At 37.2% G+C, this 20,515-nt stretch overlaps 2 protein-coding genes across 2 annotated transcripts; both read left to right on the top strand.

The window, feature by feature from the left end:
• The first annotated feature begins 2,612 nt into the window (after positions 1-2,612).
• On the top strand, positions 2,613-3,495 carry LOC134678460 (uncharacterized). The gene is made up of 2 exons (XM_063537034.1): positions 2,613-2,848; positions 2,924-3,495. Exon 2 carries the CDS (start codon positions 2,924-2,926, stop codon positions 3,209-3,211), a length of 288 nt encoding a protein of 95 aa, XP_063393104.1. The 5' UTR covers positions 2,613-2,848; the 3' UTR covers positions 3,212-3,495.
• Positions 3,496-11,531: 8,036 nt separating this feature from the next.
• Positions 11,532-19,944, top strand: LOC134678615 (uncharacterized). The gene is made up of 3 exons (XM_063537244.1): positions 11,532-11,699; positions 18,116-18,260; positions 19,272-19,944. Exons 1-3 carry the CDS (start codon positions 11,537-11,539, stop codon positions 19,936-19,938), a joined length of 975 nt encoding a protein of 324 aa, XP_063393314.1. The 5' UTR covers positions 11,532-11,536; the 3' UTR covers positions 19,939-19,944.
• Positions 19,945-20,515: the final 571 nt, after the last annotated feature.

Consider the following 20,515-nt stretch of genomic DNA (forward strand, 5'->3'; position numbering starts at 1 on the left):
AGTGTGTTCGGTAAGAGAAGAGTCGTGGAACGTATGGGACCCAATACATTCCATGACTCTTCTCTTTCCGAACAGACTCTATCTGCCCCTTGCCCTTATCTGGTAAAAGACTTGGTAACAGATCAACAAAAAAAAGGCCTAATTTTTTTAGTAGGTATTGTGGGACTTAGGTTAAAGTTGAGCGATAACAGTAGATTTATGTATATAGCTTTCCAATCAAAATTCTTATAATACCAGAAACAAAGCAAATAATAAAATGAATTTCGCATGAAAAATAAACAATAGCCAATAGATTATTTCTGGTTATACCAGTTCGGCGCTCATAGTAGTAGGGGAGCCCAAGAGGGGATTTTTGTGTTTACTCGAGCGCGTCAGATTAAGATATGAGTGATATCTTGCTATAGTATGAATAATCTCAGGTGATTTTTCTGGCTCGGACCCTAAACTGGACCCTAATCTGTAAAACAAAAGATATTGTTTCTTTTATGCAGTGGTTACAATGCTTACTGCTAATAGCCCCGACATAAGTAACGGGAACAAACCCATTTAAAAAGTAAATTTACCATTCTAATTATATGGTTCAAATTTTTGAATCAGCCCATTCGGAGATAACACGTTTTTGTTATCTCAAAAAACAAGACCATCCTAATTGTTCTCTGGTTGCTTTGGCACGAGCTGTAGACCTCTCTTAAAAGAAACAAAGGCTTTTATTTAACGGATTAGCACCCGAACTCGAAAAAATCATCTGAGATAATTCATACTATACCCCGTGTAGTCTACCTTTACCCCTTTTAGCCATCTACGTTGAGCCCTTGGTTATTACGTGCGTTTATGTTTATACTGACTTTTGCAAATATAACACAAAAAAAGTACAAATGACCGACTTAACGCCTTGAGTCATTGTCTACCACTCAACCATTGGGCTAAACAGAGACAGTTTGGTGCGGGATTGTAAATAGTGGATATGAGAATATTTATTATTACCTATATATGTTTACTGAGCGAGTCATAAATTTAGTGCACTTTTTAAAAATATCAACGGACGTTGCAGGAGTTCTAATTACAAAATGGAATTGCGATGAACATTGTTATGTATTATTGTTTTTCTTTATAAAATTTTGCAGTCACAATGTCCCGTACGGAGGGCCTGCCGCAAACCACGTTCCTCTGTCGCACTTGTAAATTCGTACGTAAGTGAGACAGGGAGGCAACACGTCGAACGTGATTCGCGGTTAACCCTCAGTACCTACAGTTATCGAGTCTATAGTTGTTTCATCTTTGTCTTGAATATCGTGATTATACAGTGTGTTTTCTGTAACAGGAGCAATAAATTAAACTGTAGGCTGTACTCAGCTGTAGAGGAGTACCTCTAACTGACCAACATTTGTTCAGCAACTTTTGAAAATAACTCATGGTTTGATTTTTATTACACTTTATAGTTTATTCTAAGACGAAATGTATTGCAAATTTTGTTATGTTAAAAGCGTGACAAGTAACGTCAAACACACTGATGTCAGCGTACATTGAAGGCAATATTTATTTTGTATGAAAAACAGAAAGTCTAAAGGATTCATAATTTTTAAAAGTTGCTGAACAAATGTTGGTCAGTTTGAGGAGTACAGCCTTTATTTCAGCCTTAATTTATTGCTTCTGTTACAGGAAGCACCATGTATGATAATGAGATCATAGTTATCGAAGTTATTTGGAAATAAAATAGAAGACCTTAGCTCTTTATCGTAAGCATATATATGTATAGGTTTTGGAAGGGATTTATTTTCATTAAAGGTAATTAAAGATGGTATATATATGAGCTTTTACGTTTTTAATTTCATCTCGTGCCCAATCTAATATACTTACCTATCTAATGCTGAGTAAAAACGACCAAGTGGTTTAATTTTTTTTTTTCTTAGGTATTCAAAAATGCTTCCTATTCCAGTAATAACACTGAGCTTTGGCGTATTTTATCCGAGAAGTTTCGATCTTGACTAGTTATCTACATTTTTTTTAATATGTCGTCAGATGACAACAAAACTCACTAATAATTACTAAAAAAATACTAAACAAATATCAACCTAAACCATGGTACTAAAACTGTTATGATTATAAACTTGTGGTGGTAATTGGTAGGTATGGTACAGTCAACTGTAAAAAATTAAATATGGGTGCACAAATCATCTCAAAAATATGTCCCATAGCTTATGTCAGCGAATTAAGAACTATGGGACATATTTTTGAATAAGTTGGCTACACCCATATTTTTACAGTTGACTGTGTTTAGTTAGTGTTTTGGTTGTCACCTGACGATGCATAAAGGTATAAATCGGTATGCCTAAGTATGTACTAATTTATGTTAAGCAAACCAAACATAACGAGCGTGCGTGATGTCAATGTCAATCAAGCTGATTATACCGATGGTTTTATAAATGGAACACAAATAATTTTATATAGATAGGTAAACAAAAAAAAACACGTTTTTTGTAGGTACCTAGTCAGAGTTGTAACTCACGCAACACACAGAAAACAGAATTTTGTATTTACGTACGATTAAAATAAAAGTCAACCTGTAGGTATCAGGTTATGCGCAACGTGCGTCATAAAACGAATAAAAGACTAGTTGATTGAGTTAGCGGACTGCCACTCGTGTAGCGCTAATGTTGACTTGCTGACACCGCGGAGGGAAAGTTGGTATTGTTGCAGCACGCGCCGGCCGCCGCCACTGCTTGTCCGCGCGCTCAAGCCCCTCAAGGTGACCCACTGCGACGATTTACCAGTTTCGCTAAATGCGCTCCGACGAATCACATTCCATATGCAACCAGCTCATCGGGAGCCACGTTATAATTGTTAAACAGTATGTAATGCTAATATTTCTTTATGTCTTGACAATATATTTAAACGTATTTATATCTTAATTATGTTATTGCAGATGATGTCAGTGTACGTGATGTGTTTGTTGGCGATGTTAACGCCATCTCTGTGCCGACCCTACGACCCGGAGGACGCGGGGCTCAAGACGGTGCTGCCATCTAGCGGGCAGTTCGAGGCGTTTTATCCGCGCGAGGCGCACGGCGTGCCGAACGGCTCGTCGAGGCCTGCGCACGGGCACGGCAGTTTCTATAAGCACCGCAACCCGGCGCTGGTAGACGTCAAGAACGCCGCCGCCTACGGGTTCAGGTTCGACGGCATGAGGAGATTCAATTTTGATGACGAATAGCTGGGTCTCTATTGTTTCCCAAATAATTTTAAGTCATAATGTATTGTTTGTCCGAATTTGCGTTAGTCATAATCGGTTTTTCTCAGAAACGCGTAACTTTTCAGGATTGCCATAAAACAAACCTAACCTAACCTAACTTATCTACAGAATAACCTTACGAAAATCCTGAAAAGTTAACGGTTTCAGTTTTATGACTAACGATAATATGACAATCAATACATTATGACTTGAAACTTTATAGGAAACAAAGGGATCCCCGAATAGCTTCTGATAGCAAGATACCAACTTACCTATTAAACAAATTCATGTTTGAAATTGTTTTTCTTTTGGTTACATATAGTATCTAAGTAGGTACCTCCAATTACAGAGCTGCAAGTCTTTCAAGCGAAGTGAAAAATATATTAATGTTTAGTAAGTTCATGCACATATGTGACGTTCCACGGGAAAAGGTACCTTATGAGGGTTTCTAGTTTCGGAGATATGAAATGTTTTGTAAAGAGGTGAAAAAATGCTCAAATTTTTTTTATTTTGTGATCTGAAACCTTAATGCGTAACGTTTGTTTACCTGTTTTTATTTTTGTTATAAGTTAGTCATAAGCCTAGTAATGTCGTCTCAGAGTTTAGTACAAAAGGTACCTTATGGAAAAATGGTTGAAAATGCCCAAAAAAACTAGTCAATACGGGAAAAGAAGTTTGGTAGAGAACTGTATTAGCATTCCGCAAAACTAATTTGATAATTTCAGTTCTGGTTGGGGCGCCTAGCAAATATTATAACCGTACATCGACCGACATTACAAATCCAAGTAGCCTGCTATTATACCAAAGTTACTCTCGTCAAGTCTTTCTTAACTAGAATAATCTTCATTTGGTTTGGTCGCATGCAATAAATCAGCCATTGGTTTGCTGAAAAATGCCAATACCCGACGCATTACCTTATGGAATATCTGAGGTCATTGAACCTCAATGCCGCTTGTCTTCAATGGCAACCAAAATATATTATTGATAAGAAATAGACGATTTATACCATCTTTACCCCAAAATATTATTAGTTTATCCTAACTGTTCTATCATCATCATGCCTCATCATGTAACTTAACCACAAGGTACCTTTTCATTACATACAAATTATTGGTCTTTTTTAAGATTATTATGACGAAGAACTAATTAAATTTGTGGCAGTTTAACATAAAATAATATTTTCTATTCATAAAAGATAAACTTCAATGTGATTGATGTTTTGTAGTGATGTATTATGAGATTTATTTCCATAAGGTACCTTTTCGTAAATGTATGGAGCAAATACTGTTATTGTTATGTAAGTTTAAAGTGGCATAAGGGGTTAAATGTAGTATTTAGTTGGGGTTTTAGGATTTATTTCATTTGAATGACAGAATTTCTTTCATATGTGCTCAGAAAAATTGATTGTGTGTTACATTAAAAGTAAAAATATTCAATTTTCTGATTTTATATGAAAAAGTTAAAAAATAAATTTTTACCTCTAAATCGGTATTGTTTTTTGCTTAAACTGTCTCTCAGTGTCGTTTTCCAATAGATAAAATTTAAATCTTGAGAGCTCATTGCAATCAATCGTGAAAATGAAATAAAACTTTATTTTCAAGAGATTGGTTAGTATACATATAAATCAGTCGATATCAAAGGTTTCTATTTGCATTACAGAACAAGTCGCAACATTTTTTTAATCTCAGATATATAAGGTATTATTATTTGTAGTCAACTATGTAACTTACTTCAGGAACATAGTTTTTTAGGCGGCTAAACTTAAAACTTCTCTATCGTAAAGTTGCTCAATTCACAACATTATTTTCAAAAAATCATATCTCTGTAACTACGCAACTTAGGAGGTTGATCTTTTGTGTTATCGATAGCTTATTTATTGTAGATTACTGGGGTATGCATAACTCCATACCCGCCATAAGGTACCTTTGACCGTGGGACGTCACATATACTCTTGAAAATTTGTCGTAGGTACCTATGCGATTATTACTTGCCCTCGATTTATACGAGTAGCACTCGAATCTCAATAATCGCATGAAAAGCACGCTGCCAATTTTTCCTCAGGCACTTTCCGTTAGCGCCTGTAAGTAAATTTTGAATTTTTAGTTGCGACGTATGGGCTGTTGTAGGTTGGTGTCTAATATTGAGATTTAGATTTCATTAAGGATTATTTACTTGTCTTAGGCCCACTTGCATCATCTCACTAACCCGGGATTAAGCGGTTTAACCCAGTGTCAAATTGTACTGGTAACCATAGTAACTCCAGGTTTAACCGGTTAACCTCGGGTTAGTGGAATGGTGCAAGTGGGCCTTAATTTGATATCTTACTATAGAGAAATATTGTAAGCATAGAGTGCTCACTACATAATTATATCAGTTTAGGGAGGTACCAAAACGACTATTATTTTCGTAGTTGACATATAGCATCGACTAGCGGAATTATTAAATACTAACTTTTGCCCGCGACTTCGTCAGCGTAGAATTATTAATTTAGGTAGGTAGCTATTATTTTATACATACCTATGTATATAAGGTTTTAGGTAGGTACGTACCTACCTAAAACCTTATATACCACATCGTCACCCTAGTTCACAACCGTACTAATTATTTACGCAGAAAATTTGGTTGTACCAATATAAATAAATAGGGGACATCTTACACTAACTATCTCTATACCCAATTTCAACTAAATCATGCACCAGTGCCGGTGCTACACCGCGAGGGTGGGACAGGCCCCGTAGACAACATGCCAATCGCTACCTCTCCGTAGCGAACGAAACGCAACCGTCACTGTCACACTGATATGGAAGAGCGATAGAGAGACACAAAGCGATTCGATGGCGAAGCGGAAGCGATTGTCACCTTGGCTAGGCCGCCAGTTCCTATTGACAAACTTTGTTGTGCAGTTGTTGTTAAGTCCCCAAAGTCTAAGGGATGATTACTGGCAAAAACTATCCTATGTCCTTCCTCGTGCGGAGGTGAAGAGGTAACAGACAGACAGACTTCCTTTTATTTTATATTATTTTATTTTATTTATTAGGCACACAAAACAGATAACATTTATTACATGGAATAATTCTTTTCAGAGCAGGTTTTTGGTTGGGAATGCCATCCAAAGCATGTATGCACATCATGAAACAAATATTAGAGCGAAAACTACAACTATACAAACTAACTTAATTACACAATAATACAATTTTAGGCACAAAACATTGAGGAAATTAAAGACATTAATGAAACTTAATGTAATGGTGATCGATGGCAAAGAACTTCCATAACCTGTTTCCGAAAGATTGCAAATCTCGAGTTGAATATATCAATATGGCTATGTTTAGATACCAGGTCGTTGTACAGACGGCACATTCTTACAATAGGGTTGTAAAATGAAGTATTATTTTTATACACTTGTAGAGCAAAAGTCTTTGGGGCACGGGACCTGAACCGGGGGGTATTAAATGTAACAAGGGACAGAATATTGGGAGATACAATTTTGGAATGGAGAACTTTGTGGAGAAATAGCATGTCATGAAGAAGACGACGCGATTCAAGGGAGTAAACATTGAATGTTTTATAATATGTATTAGTATGGATGTCGGCGGCCGATCGTAAGATCAGGCAGATCGTAATGTTCCTGTGTAATGTTTTGACGATTGCAGTGGCGTAGCTAGAGGATATGGCGCCCGGGGCAGGCACCAAATTTGCGCCCCCCCCCCCCCCAAACGAAATGAACTAACGAAAGAGTTACTTTTTTACGTATTACTTACAGTTTACTTTTAATTGAGACAAAAAAGTGTTTTTTAGTAAAAGTGCTTTGGACTGATTTGAAGGGTCCAAGGTGGCATCCAGATGCTCCTGCCCAAAGGTGACAGCAGTACTCAATAAATGGGATCTGTCTACCCCAGAGTAAAGTATCGCCTCCCTTTATTGAGCACACCGAGTTTTTTTTTGGATACGAGCGCAGCCTACCCAGCAAGGTGGCTACGAAATTATTGGACGTCACTGATGGAGATCTCAACACCGAGGCTCCCAATACTCCCTGACATGGGAAGGCTTGTGCCTTGAAAAATGAGGTTTTCTTAGCCCTAAACGCGCAAAATTGAGTCTTGGTGGGATTGAATTGGACTAGATTGTCCCGATCCCACATCGAAACCAGAGACAGGTTTTTCACGACATTCTAGTATCACAGAACGAGCGATGTTATCACGGCATGTCTTATACAGGGTGGTCCAAACCTTGACGTCCATAATTTTTTTAAATTTCTCTTGCTGTGGGCTATCAGAATATGTACGTTAGCCGACGTTTCGTAGTTTTCGAATTATGATTTTTATTACTTTTAACGTTTGTTAAGAAATTCTGGGCTAAAGATTTAATAAAAAAAAAACTATTGAATTTTATTGAATGTTTCTTTTTGTAACATAATCCTTGACCAACGGCGCAGTTGCTAAAACAACAGCATCCTCACTTGGCTGAGTTGAGCTGAGTTCAAGCTTAGATGTTGCCCTTACCTAAATAAATAAAAAATACAAGCGATTTCAAGGATTTTTTGTTATTTTAGAAACTGCTAGACCCTAAGTTTTTTTAAAAGGTCAAAAAAGTGATACTTAATAGTCCTAATTTTTCAGAGTCGCCGGTCAAAGGAACTGAGGTGGAAAGCTTCCAAATTAGTAATTCATTAAAAAAGTCCTCTTTTGTTATTTCTACTATTATTTTATGGTGTCACTTCCCCATCGCTATTTCATGTTATATGTGCAAATACCACGAACATGTATTAGAAGACATAAATGCAAAGCAAAGCTTCACCCCGGAATTTCTTAACAAAAGTTAAAAGTTAAACTCGTAAACTACGAAAAATCGGCTAATCATGGGGTATATATATTCTGATAACCCACGACGACGATACAAAAAAAATTTTTTGGACGTCAAGGTTTGGACCATCCTGTATACAGGTTGGCTAAAAAATAACTGCATTTCCCTTGCCAGGGAGATTTTGGGATTACACCTACTGAGCAAGTCGCGAAAAAAAAATTTGGCTGTGTCCTACATTTTGGCAGGTCCATTTTCTATGGGAGGTATTTTGCCCATTTTGGCGCCCCCCCTTGGAACGCGCCCGGGGCACGTGCCCCCTCCAACCCCCCCCTAGTTACGCCACTGGACGATTGTCACATTAAACCAATATATAGGTAGGATAGGTTCGTTAGGTTGCTTCAGATGCTCGAAGGGCAAACTGCCCAGAAATAGAAGCCCCGCGTAGCGGGGCTCCGTCGACTCAGGGAACGAGTCAAAGATTTTCACCTTTCACGATAAGTATGCCTAGGAATTTCACGATATGCCTGATCTTACGATCGGCCGCCGACATGGATACCGTACCCATGCAGGTATGTTTTATTTGTGTTTTTTGAGATGATTTATAGCGACCAGTCCCAACATTTCGATTACAATTTGCAAGACTAATATCGGTCTTCGAAATACTTAACCGCAGCTACCCAATTGATTTCAAATGTTTACAAGCCACAGCTTGTTACACAACAACAATATTGACTAATATTTCATTTTGTCGGTAATATCGAAAACATTATAAACAAAATATTTTGGCTTCTGAATAAGCATACTATTTGCTCGGGGTTTTTTCGGTCAAACGATTAGATTAAATATTGCCTAAGTAAAGGAAATATTACTAACCTACCGTTTTATACCGATAGTCAGTATGTAACTCAACTAACTTGAAAATCTTGAAACTAACAGATTTAAGGCTATCTTGTTAAATATACCTGCCTATTTACCTACTTCAGTTAAGGTGACAGTCCATTTCCAACGACAGCTGTACCTACTACTATTCATTTTACTATGGAAATTGACAATGACAGCGACGCGTTCAGTACCGGTAGTGCAGCTGCGGTTAGAAATGGAATGTTACCATTAAAGTAAATAGCGAAGACTTGCTACTTAGTAGGTCCATAGGTACTTTGAAGCCGGAAGTGGTGGGTTCGAAAATCCTTTTAAATATTAGGTTATAGATTGGGCTATAAACGTATCAGCATTGCGATACAGCGAGGAATTGCCGCCAGCATCCTTGGTACAATGCCTCAAGGCCTATTTTAGGTGTAAGCTAGTTATTAATTTCTTTTAGTAATACCAATCTATAAATCTTGTCAGTAAATAAATGATTTTGATTGGGTTTAAGTAGGGTAATTCGCCAGTAACTGGCCACTTTTAGTAACTGGCCGCCCTAATCTCAAAATGAATTCTATTCACCTATACCTAAACAGAATTCATTTTAGTATAAGGTGGCCAAATTACCTTTAATATACTAAAATGAATTTTATTAAGTATAACAAGCGACACGCAATTATTGTGTACTTTTAGACAGTTTATGTAAATCACAGACTTAAATATACCCTAGATGACGCAAATGCATCTACTTCGCGTGTCCGAACCCAGTCCAAGCGTCGAGGTTGGCCGTCGCTATTGACATTCCACGCGCGCCAGTTGTTGCAGCCGGTAGTCCGTAAAAAATTTAAAATTTCCTCGTTGCGTGATAATTACTTGCAACAGCCCCAAAAATTGCAAGCACCCAAGGGCAAGGACATATTTCCTATCACATGTAAGTAATTTTAAAATGATATTATGCGTAAATTAATTTTAAAACAATTTTTTAGGTATTCCAAATTGTGATTCCAATAATATACCTAAGTAACTATAGATTAACGTTACAAAACTATATTTACATTACATTGCGCGTTTGCTTTGAGCGTTTGATCTGACGTTGTGAGTTAAGAAACGATGAATATCGGAACTAGCGATACTGTCGCGCATCGCTTCGACTTCGTGGTACAGGCCGTTTATCATTCGTCTGTCAAATTTTGCGACTAGTGTTGTTCGTTCTACCGATCGCTTCTAGTAACCGATTTTAATCGATATCGGACATATGAATGATATTAACTAAGTATTCAAAAAAACTATTAGTAGTTGTTATTGATAAGAAAAACATGTGCTAATTTTACACGACACTTTAAAAAAGAAGGGTAATATAACCACAAACGATTATATATCTATCTATAGGTTTAGTAGGGTTATAATATTCTATTGTGTTAAAAAAACTTTCATTATTTTTGTTTTCCACATGATCCAGTCAAAGATTTTGATAATACCAGTTTTTGAAGGGAAAAGTTGAGAAGAAGGTCATTCGTCTGTTTTTATCATTCGTCTGTCAGAAAATCGATGTCATTCATGGCAATCGATTTGTGATTTTTGGCGTGGTTAGCGGGGGAGCGGGGAGTGAGCGAGCGAGACCGCAGATATAAAATCTATGAGTATGAGCAAGACAGTTGAATCGTAGCGGGGCAGAGGGGCATTGGTGTCTTTGAATCGGCTAGGATTTCTCATCACTAAATTGCGGCTGTGACGTCACAGTAGGTAGTAAAAAGTCGGCACGCTTGGTTTCAATACAAATCGTGACATTTGCTTCATCTAGGGTATATTTAAGTCTGTGATGTCCTACCTATAGGTATTTACATAAGTACCTACATAATTTACTTTGACAATATTTCTCTAGTCTAGTTTCAATTATCTTTGCTAATATGTCGACTTATTGAACCAAATAGTTGTGATTTTGATCAATTAATTAGGTTAACGTAAAAGTGATACCTAAATACCGTTACTAAGTCAATAAAACCGACCAACTGCGAGTCAGACTCGCGCACGAAGGATTCCTTACCTACGCAAAAAACGGCAAAAAAAACACGTTTGTTGTATGGGAGCCCCACTTATATATATTTATTATACTTATTCTGTTTTTAGTAGGTATTTGTTCTTACAGCGGCAACAGATAAATATATTACGATGTACTGTGAAAATTTCCACTGCCTAGCTATCATGGTTTATGAGATACATCCTGGTGACAGGCAGACGGACAGCGGAGTCTTAGTAATTAGGGCCCGTTTTTACCCTTTGGGTACGGAACCCTAAAAACAACTCCAATCTTTGTTATTAGTTTCAATAAATGTTAAAACAAAACAAAAGGTTTACGATTGACTTTAATAACAGTTAGTTCTCCAGTTGCGTTTCAGCGATGATATTAATACAGTTAGTGTCAACATAGCATTTGAATTGGCAACAAATTAATTCCACATTGTTTTTGACAGCTTTTTAAAGAAAATTTTATTGTCATGTTTACATACAGGTTACATAATAATATATCGCGAGAATGCTACTCAAAAGTCAAATAAAATGTTAACAAAGTGCCTTACTTCATCTTGTTTCAGGTTATTTTTTGTCCTTATATTGTATCAAACCGCCTTCGGCTTCTGGGACATGGGAACATCCACAGAGAGCCTGCCTAAGGTCTCGGTTAAGCGGCTGAGCATGTTCCAGTGGCAGGTGCAAACCGACTGGTTCGAGTTCTGGTTTCCGGATTGGGACTGGGCGGACTCCTGTTATAGACGGCGCATGAGTGTCGTAGCTGGGATATCAATAAGTACGTAAGTTTTAAGTATAATTGACAAATTGTAGATGTAGAACTTTCTCTCTCTCTGCACTGACCGCCCCGGTCCTTTCCTACTATAGTTCGTTTTTTTAGCATTAGAAAGAACTTGCAAGAAGGTAAGCGATCTTAACATGTCTTTTTTATTGAAAAACGCTTTTTAAAATCAAAAACGATTACTTATGAAAACAGAAGAATATAAATGATCGTATTAGCTTCATAATTGTTACATATTTGCCGTAACTTATTTTTAAAATGTGTTTTTCAATTAAAAGACACATCAAGATTGTTTACCTTATTTCTAATGCTTAAAAAACGAACTATAGTCAAATCAGTTTCTTTTTTCGAACTGTCAAATCGATTAGCCACTGGTATTTATGTGAAAACTGCACAAGTGACAAATTTTTAAATTAAAGGAAAAATAGAACAATTTACTCTCCGGTATTACTCGAACCTGCGACCATTGGAACCCCGGTCCAATCGCTTCTGCCATCTGTGCCACGTGACACAAGTGACTCGGTAATAGCTTTAAACGAGCAATTCCTCTATATTTTTGTAGCAAAGCTCGGTCTACCAGAAATTTAAATATTAATTGTTTAAAATATAACTGCTCCCTACGTTTTTATTATAATAATTCTCTGAATAAATATGGTAGTGGACTCGAGAAACTGAAAACGGTGAAAAATAGAGATACTACTCCTAAAAATACGTGTGACACCTCATTAGATTCGTCATGATGCCTAGAAAAATGTATTCAAAGCGTTCTATTAGCACACAAAAAATATCAAAAGTTATAAACAACAAAAAGGGAAAAATGTTTTTATTTCTTTAAATCTCTCAAAAAGTATTAATATTGAAGACACCAAAATTAATAAAATAGGAGGATATTTCCAATAAAACATTCCATACGCTGAACACAGCCCTCCGCGCCTTATTCTCGGGAAACGCGCGCGGCGTGATTTAGCGAGGACAGTCAGCCAAGAAAGTGGTTTACCACTTTTCGACTCTATTATCTGATTGATAGAATCGAAAAGTGGTAAACCACTTTCTTGGCTGACTGTACCTACGTAGACATAGACATAGAAAAACTTTATTTAACATCACAAACATCAAATTAATGGTACTTGAACATAAAATCTTAAAAAACTTCCAACACAAAATTAAGTTTATGTTAACATACTTACAGGGTGATTGGAAATTCGCCATATTCCTTGAAAGGGGTTATTCTATGGGTCATTTGCAATGATTTAAGTCCAGTCAACCAGGGGTCAAAACTCATTGGTTTTCAAGTTATTTGAGTTTACAGGTTTTTGTTTGAAAAACCCGCCTTTCGACTAAAAAGTTGTAATTGTGAAAAAACTACTCAAATTTGGAATTAAAAAAAGCATTCATCTAATAGCCAATAAACTACTGATTACGTGAAATAAAAAAAGATTGCCAAAATTTTCCAAAAAGGATTTGAAGTCACAATTTTTTGTAATTTTCCCCAAACTTTGTAACATTTTAAGGCATTACTTTAAAAAATACAGAAATACGTTCCTCAGTTGCTCACCGTTCCCTTCAAAAAGGGGCTCGACTCAGCATGATGTTGCAGTAAAATTAACTGCAACGCTGGTTTTCAGTCGGACCCTAATAAAATAATAAAGAACCTAAAGTAAATAAAGAAAATACAATATGTGACGGACCGGAGCGTGGAGTGCAAGTTATAAAAACATATGTGTGCTTTCTATGTGTGTTCTTTAGTTTATGTACAGTATCATATTAAAAAAAACCGGGCAAGTGCGAGTCGGACTCGCGCACGAAGGGTTCCGTACCATAATGCAAAAAAAAAACAAAAAAAGCAAAAAAAAAGTACTGACCACTCCCGACGTTGCTTAACTTTGGTCAAAAATCACGTTTGTTGTATGGGAGCCCCATTTAAATCTTTATTTTATTATGTTTTTACTATTGGTTGTTATAGCGGCAACAGAAATACATCATCTGTGAAAATTTCATTTTTCTAGCTATCACAGTTCGTGAGATACAGCCTGGTGACAGACGGACGGACGGACGGACGGACGGACGGACGGACGGACAGCGAAGTCTTAGTAATAGGGTCCCGTTTTACCCTTTGGGTACGGAACCCTAAAAAAGTAACGTTTTGTGTATATAGATTGGGATATACAGGGTGATTCATGAGACGTGAGCAGGACTAATCCTGCACACTCAGTAACTGATAATTGATCGATCACCGTCGTATTTAGGTGAAACAACCACACTTTTTCCTATTTTTTTACTTTTTGGCGAGGCCAAGTTTAATTCTCTACAATCATGGTCACCCTACAAGACCTAATTTATAAACATAAAACCTCTTTAACCGTAATGACAGCATTATGATTACGAAGAAAAAAAACTGTCAAACTTGAGTGAGATACGAGTTTTCAAAAGTAACCAGACCGTGATGACATTCAATTTGACACAGAATATCGGTAGTTTAGTATTCTACTTGTAGGGTGACCATTCATGTCGTAAATAAATTAATAACTATTTTTTTTCAACACGACTAGAAAATTTACGTTAACCTCACTAATACTGATACGAAACAGTTGCTTATAATTTACGAAATGCGCAGTGTTAGTCCTGCTCACGTCTCCTGAATCACCCTGTATATTGAGTGTGAAGTGCATACCTACGTATTTGTTAAAAATATAGTTTAATGTAATGTTTGGCTGGGCTATTATCATTTATCAGAGATAAGAAGGTAGGTAAGAGGGTATTGCTCTACCGCCAAGGGGTAGTTCTTTTTAGTGTTCCGTACAAAACTTTGTTCACGGAACACTTATGGGATCACTTCGGTCTTGCAAATCAGTTAAATGCGTTTTTTAATCTGAAGAAGGTGTTGCTTAAGTCGGGTTTTGAAACTATGAAGACCATTTAATATCTGTAGTTGTGGAGGAATATTATTCCAACACTTAGTTGCTGATGTGTATTTAAAACTACCTCTAAAAGCGGTGGTGCAGTGATGCGAAGCTACTAATTTGCTGCTTTATTTTATTTATTTTTATTACAAGGAGATAGAACAGAAGCATGCAAGTGAAGAACAATATGGATAGAATATACGTAACTAGTACAATACAGATTATGCTGTTTCCTTAAACATATCTCACCGAGAACATAAGTGGTATTAAAATGTAAACCTAGTAACATGCAGACACTTAACTATTTTAACTACAACTACTAAAACGACTTTAATTTACAGTTAAACATAATAATGTATATTATGAAAGTTACGATCCATAAAATATCTATCTTACTGTGTACTTACTGTGTTTTTTTTTTGTACAATTTTGTGACAGCAGCCTTGAATGAGGCGCGGGAGCATGAGAATAAATCTACATTAGAGAGTAACTTGTTGTGGTGGTCGCAAATTCTGTGTATGGGAGCCCGTTTGCCTGCGTTGGAACGCGTAATCGGGAAACTAAATAAATGTTTGGACCTGGTCAACTTCTGCGGAGTGCGGAACTGTAGGGCCGCGAGGAGTTGCGGGCAGTCTACATCGGCTACGCAGATGTTGCGCAGCATCACTGCGTCAGCAACGGCTCGTCGGTCCTCCAGAGACAGAATGTTATACTTGATCAAAAGATCAGCGTATGAACAACGTGGACTCTTCATTTTAAAATTTAGGAAACGTAAGAACTTCTTCTGCACCATCTCTATTTTATCAATGTAAATTTGATAGTATGGGTTCCACGCTACTGAAGCATACTCTAGATACGATCTTACAAGTGATTGATATAGTAGAATGAGAGTGTCCTGTTTTTTGAATGGTTTAGATGTACGTATAATGAAGCCGAGCATCTGGTAGGTACGCTTTTTTTACAATGCTATCTACGTGTACATCAAGGGTCAATTTCGAGTCTAAGTGCATACCTAAATCACGAGTGCTTTCAATAGTTTCCAGACGGTGTTGATTTATATGATATGAGTTATGAATTATATTTTTCTTTTTTGTAAATATCATATGTTTACATTTGTTGAACGCTAGAAATAATTTTTTTTTTTTGCAATAGTCATAAAGCTTATTTAAGTCATCTTGTAGTAAGGTGGTGTCTTCATGACATTGCACCCTTTTATAGATTTTGAGATTGTCAGCATATAATAGGATGTGACTGTGTTCAAAGCAGGACGAAATGTCATTAATAAATACAACAAATAGCAGGGGCCCTAAAATTGACCCCTGGGGCACACCAGACGTTACGGCTGTAGGTGACGATGTGAACCCATTCACTGGTGCTGACCGATCTAAGGCCATATTTCATTGAAGTTCATTGAAGTGTTTGAGCGCCAGGTGAACTTTTCAAAGAGATACTCCGGTACATCCGGTACAGTAATCCGGTACGGTCCGTAACATTAAATATAATTTTAAAGGTATTAGGTAAATATTCATTGAAAAACATAAAAATGTTATGGTGTATTTAAAACATGTCAACAAATGTAGAAAATTATCTTTAAGTTCGTTTTTCAACAACTTAGGCAATATTTAATTAAAACAATTTTCTCGAACTAACTTCTTTGTTGAAAACGATAAATAATGTAAAAATAACTATAGTAAAATTTTGTCGCTTTCTAGAGCCCTCGTACCTATACATGCTTAATATATGCATGTTTACCAACCCATCTTCTGTACCTAATACCAACATAAGTGAAATAATTTTTGGCACAAATTTCATTTTTGGTACAAGTTTTTATCGCCGACTGTACTTTTCTTTCAACAGGCAACTACTTAATACTCATCGAGACAATTCTAAAAACCCCAAACACAGTTAGGTTTCGTTGTTTTATCACAGAGATCCTATGGCCACCTCCGGTCTCCATCATCAGATCAGCTCGATGACACCATAATATTGCATTGTTACCCGACTTACGTATGTATGAAAAATTTCAGCTCAATCGCAAACCGGGAACTGGATCAAATTTAACTTGCAAAATTTGATTAGGTACAGACAGACAGACAACGGTAAGGTGAAAGTAAATAAAAGCTTGTAAAAAAAGGCTGAGTACAGGGTGAAACATTTCTAGAGACTGACCTGAAAGGATAGTGTTAGTGATCTATTTTTCACCCCTGAAAACACCCGAATAGCAAAGGTCATTGGGCGTTTTTGACCCGCTTTATGAATTTTCGCGTACAAAGACCAAACTAGTTTTAAAATAGAGAATTTAATCTCACTTTTCTAAATATGTAATTTATTTTTATGTATCACCCGGCAGAAAATAGTTATTCAACGGTACGAGATAGTATTATTAATGTTTTTACTTTCAGCACTGTGCAAAAGTGTGGTTCATGCAGCATGAGAAGAGTTTTATAGCATAATGGCATATGAAATGTTGTCAATTGCAGCTGTTGCCGGGGTGGTCACCTCTGCAGTTTCTGCAGGTGGCCTTCTGGTCTAGAGGTCGCCTGCATTGGCTGGCCCAGTGTGGTTCGGCGCAGCGAACGCAGGCGAGCTGTCTGTGACATCCATGTGATGAGTGCCGGAAGCCCTGGCAGCGGTGACATTGCGCGGGCCCCTTCTTTCCGCGCCATGCCTCCACCTTGACACTCCTCATGCGGAGAAGCTCCGACATCCCGTATTAGATGCCCATGTGCAGCCCGGGCGGCCTCCTCTTGCGTCTATCCGTTTGGCGTGTTTGGGGTGGTCCAGCTTCTCCAGGGGTTCCTTGATATCTTCAATCGGTGTGAAGGAGGGGAGACCCCTGCGGTACTCCGCCTCGGAGCGGAGCTCGAAGAGTATCCCAGCCCCCAGCGGTGTGGTGAATGGTGACTCCCCCTTTATTTCGCGCCTGCTGCCTTTTTCGACGAATTAACAATTGATTTTGATCATGCAGAATTAAAATATTGTTTTTTTAGAACTGGATTTTATTTTTGTTCCTCTTGATATTGAACAATATAACAACAGCAACGCAATATAACAGCAGCTATTCAGAGTATTTTTGAAATAATTCCAATAGTTTTGACTTAATTCATTGCAAAAATGCTATAATGATATGAAATGATTTTTATTTCTTTCTCATTCTCCCATGGTTTGCAAGAATGCGACTCATACCACTGAGTAGTAGATACATTTACCTACATACCTAGCCCTATTTCGTTTGTGTACGCTGTGGGTCATATTATGTCCGAACAAAACGCCCAATGACCTTTCATCGAAATCGTTAGAGCCGTTTCCGAGATCCCCGAAATATATACATAAATGTATATACAAAAATTGCTCGTTTAAAGGTACTTATATACAGATATTAATTGAGGAATTCATGCGTAACGAACAAGAATTAATTAGTTAAATTATAAATAAATAAATAAAATGTATGCGTATAACCGCTGACACAACGGTACAATTATTATTTCTGGTTACATTCATTTTGTTTTTCAGGAACTAAGAATCTAGGTGTGGGGACCCTTCTAAACCGGCGGACGGTAATCACATCAGCGAACATTGTAGAACCGTATTTAGATAACGCAGAAGAACTCCGCGTCTGGGCACTTGGTCGAGGGACTTACTACTACACACCTTTCAGGTAGGTACCCAGCCTTGTTGTGGTAACATTACCTACACCTACTCGTAAGGAAGGTAAGGACGTGATACAGGTACGATACGCTTGATATTAAATAGGTACGTAGGAGAGCAATTCTCAAAAAGTTTGTGCTTTTCGATCACATCTTAGATTTCTATATAAAAACTGGTGTGCTGAAGCTGAACAACTTCCACCACATTTCCCAAAATGTCCCAGAAAGTTTCTAAGACACATTGTTTTTTTGGTACCAAATGTGTAAGGAAATCTGCGGGCGCAGCACGGTTCCATTTTTATCGCCTATCACTATGCGGTCTATGCGCATCCCTTTCGCACTCACATACTTGTTAGAACGTGACAGGCATGGTGACAAGCGATAAAAACGCGATCGTGCTACGGGGGCTGGTAACAAAACAGGAAAGTTTTATAATAACTTTCTGGGACATTTTGGGAAATATGGTGGAAGTTGTTTAGCTTCATGTACTTTACCAGCACACCATTTTTTATAGAAATCTAAGTGTACAAACTGTGAACTAAGTGTGATCGAAATGTACAAACTTTTGGAGAATTGCTCAGGAGATAAACATAATTAAAATTATGTATGTTTCAAGCAAGTATGTAAATGAGAAAATGATAGATTTTCTCTATATTTTCTCATTTACATACGTTTGCATGTTTTAAAAATGTATTGAAATCTTCAGACCTGTTTTCGAGAAGCATTTTACATGTACAGTAGAAGCCACTTAATACGATCACTGTGCGATCACTTTAATAATATTTCCCGCTTAATTTTCAATGGTTTCTGTAACTTGTATTTACATTTACTCAAGGTTAATTTAATAAGCGAAAGATGCGTTTTTAGTTCTATACATATATTAGCTAAAGAAGCGGGTAGTTCATTCTGCTACTTTAATGGTAAACGATATTCATTTTCTAACTCTAACTTAACACATATATGAGTTTGTTAACACATGGGTTGTATTAGTAGAACGTATAATTTTAATGATGTACTTACAGGTATCGAGTTTGGCGAGCCAGAAGAGTCATACCCAAGAGCAACAACCCAGAACACGAACACGGCCCAAGAGGCACGCATATTCCGAGACACGACATCTCCATCATACACACCAGAGAGCAAATGTACTTGTACCCATACTTGCCCCGCACGTATCACTATTCAATAAGAGCCATCATCCCCCCAAAGCACATGACACTTCCGGAAGACATGATATTCGCAGGGTCAGGTTACGAAGACCTAGAGCATATCAAGGAGAACTACAAAATAACTTATCAGGCGCTGTTGAAAAGCGAGATCGTCGACTGTTCCCGATACGTCGTCAAATGGTGGGGTAAATTTATATGTTTTAAGGGTAATTACGACCAGAAAAGAAGAGCTGGAATACCGGCCGGAGGGCCGGTATTGACAGCCCAAATGCAAATTGTGGGCATAGGATGTTTTGAGATAAGGTACAATGAAGATCGTATAGCGGTGTTCACGGATGTGAGGTACTACGTTGACCACATTTATGTATTGTCCAATATCACTTGGGGGGAGTACTATGACTATGCTTATCAACTTTATGGTAATTATTTAAGTTGGTTTTGGACGGGGAAAAATCAGGCTTTCATACCGGCTTGGACGAGTTATATTATGCATGACAACTTTGCTCCATTGGGAAAGTAACTGTAAATGAAAATAATTATTATATGTATGTAACTGTTATTTAAAACTTCAATAAAGTTTTATTAATATGCCACCCCAAAACTTTTGTATCTTACATTTTTAGGGTTCCGTAACCAAATGGCAAAAAACGGAACCCTTATGGATTCGTCATGTCTGTCTGTCTATCTGTTTGTCCGTCCGTATGTCACAGTCACTTTTTTCCGAAATTATAAGAACTATATATACTGTTGAAAGTTGGTAAGTAGATGTATTATGTGAACCGCATTAAGATTTTCACACAAAAATAGAAAAAAAAAACAATAAATTTTGGGGGTACCCCATCCTTGAACTGAAACAAATTTATTTTCATCAAACCCAATCTGTGGATAGGTCTTTAAAAATGATATTGAGGTTTCTAATATCATTTTTTTCTAAAGTGAATAAATAGTTTGCGCGAGAGACACTTCCAAAGTGGTAAAATGTGCCCCCCCCCCGTAACTTCTAAAATAAGAGAATGATAAAACTAAAAAAAATATATGATGTACATTACTATGCAAACTTCCACCGAAAATTGGTTTGAACGAGATCTAGTAAGTAG

Source organism: Cydia fagiglandana, chromosome Z (genome assembly GCF_963556715.1).
Source record: "Cydia fagiglandana chromosome Z, ilCydFagi1.1, whole genome shotgun sequence".
Classification (NCBI taxonomy): Eukaryota; Metazoa; Arthropoda; class Insecta; order Lepidoptera; family Tortricidae; genus Cydia; species Cydia fagiglandana.

Bases quoted from the DNA above. Each gene is read 5' to 3' on its own strand.
- LOC134678460 (XM_063537034.1), top strand. From the start codon at position 2,924: ATGATGTCAGTGTACGTGATGTGTTTGTTGGCGATGTTAACGCCATCT.
- LOC134678615 (XM_063537244.1), top strand. From the start codon at position 11,537: ATGGGAACATCCACAGAGAGCCTGCCTAAGGTCTCGGTTAAGCGGCTG. The intron at 11,700-18,115 runs GTACGTAAGTTT...TTTGTTTTTCAG, and splicing joins CGTAGCTGGGATATCAATAA to GAACTAAGAATCTAGGTGTG. The intron at 18,261-19,271 runs GTAGGTACCCAG...ATGTACTTACAG, and splicing joins TACTACTACACACCTTTCAG to GTATCGAGTTTGGCGAGCCA.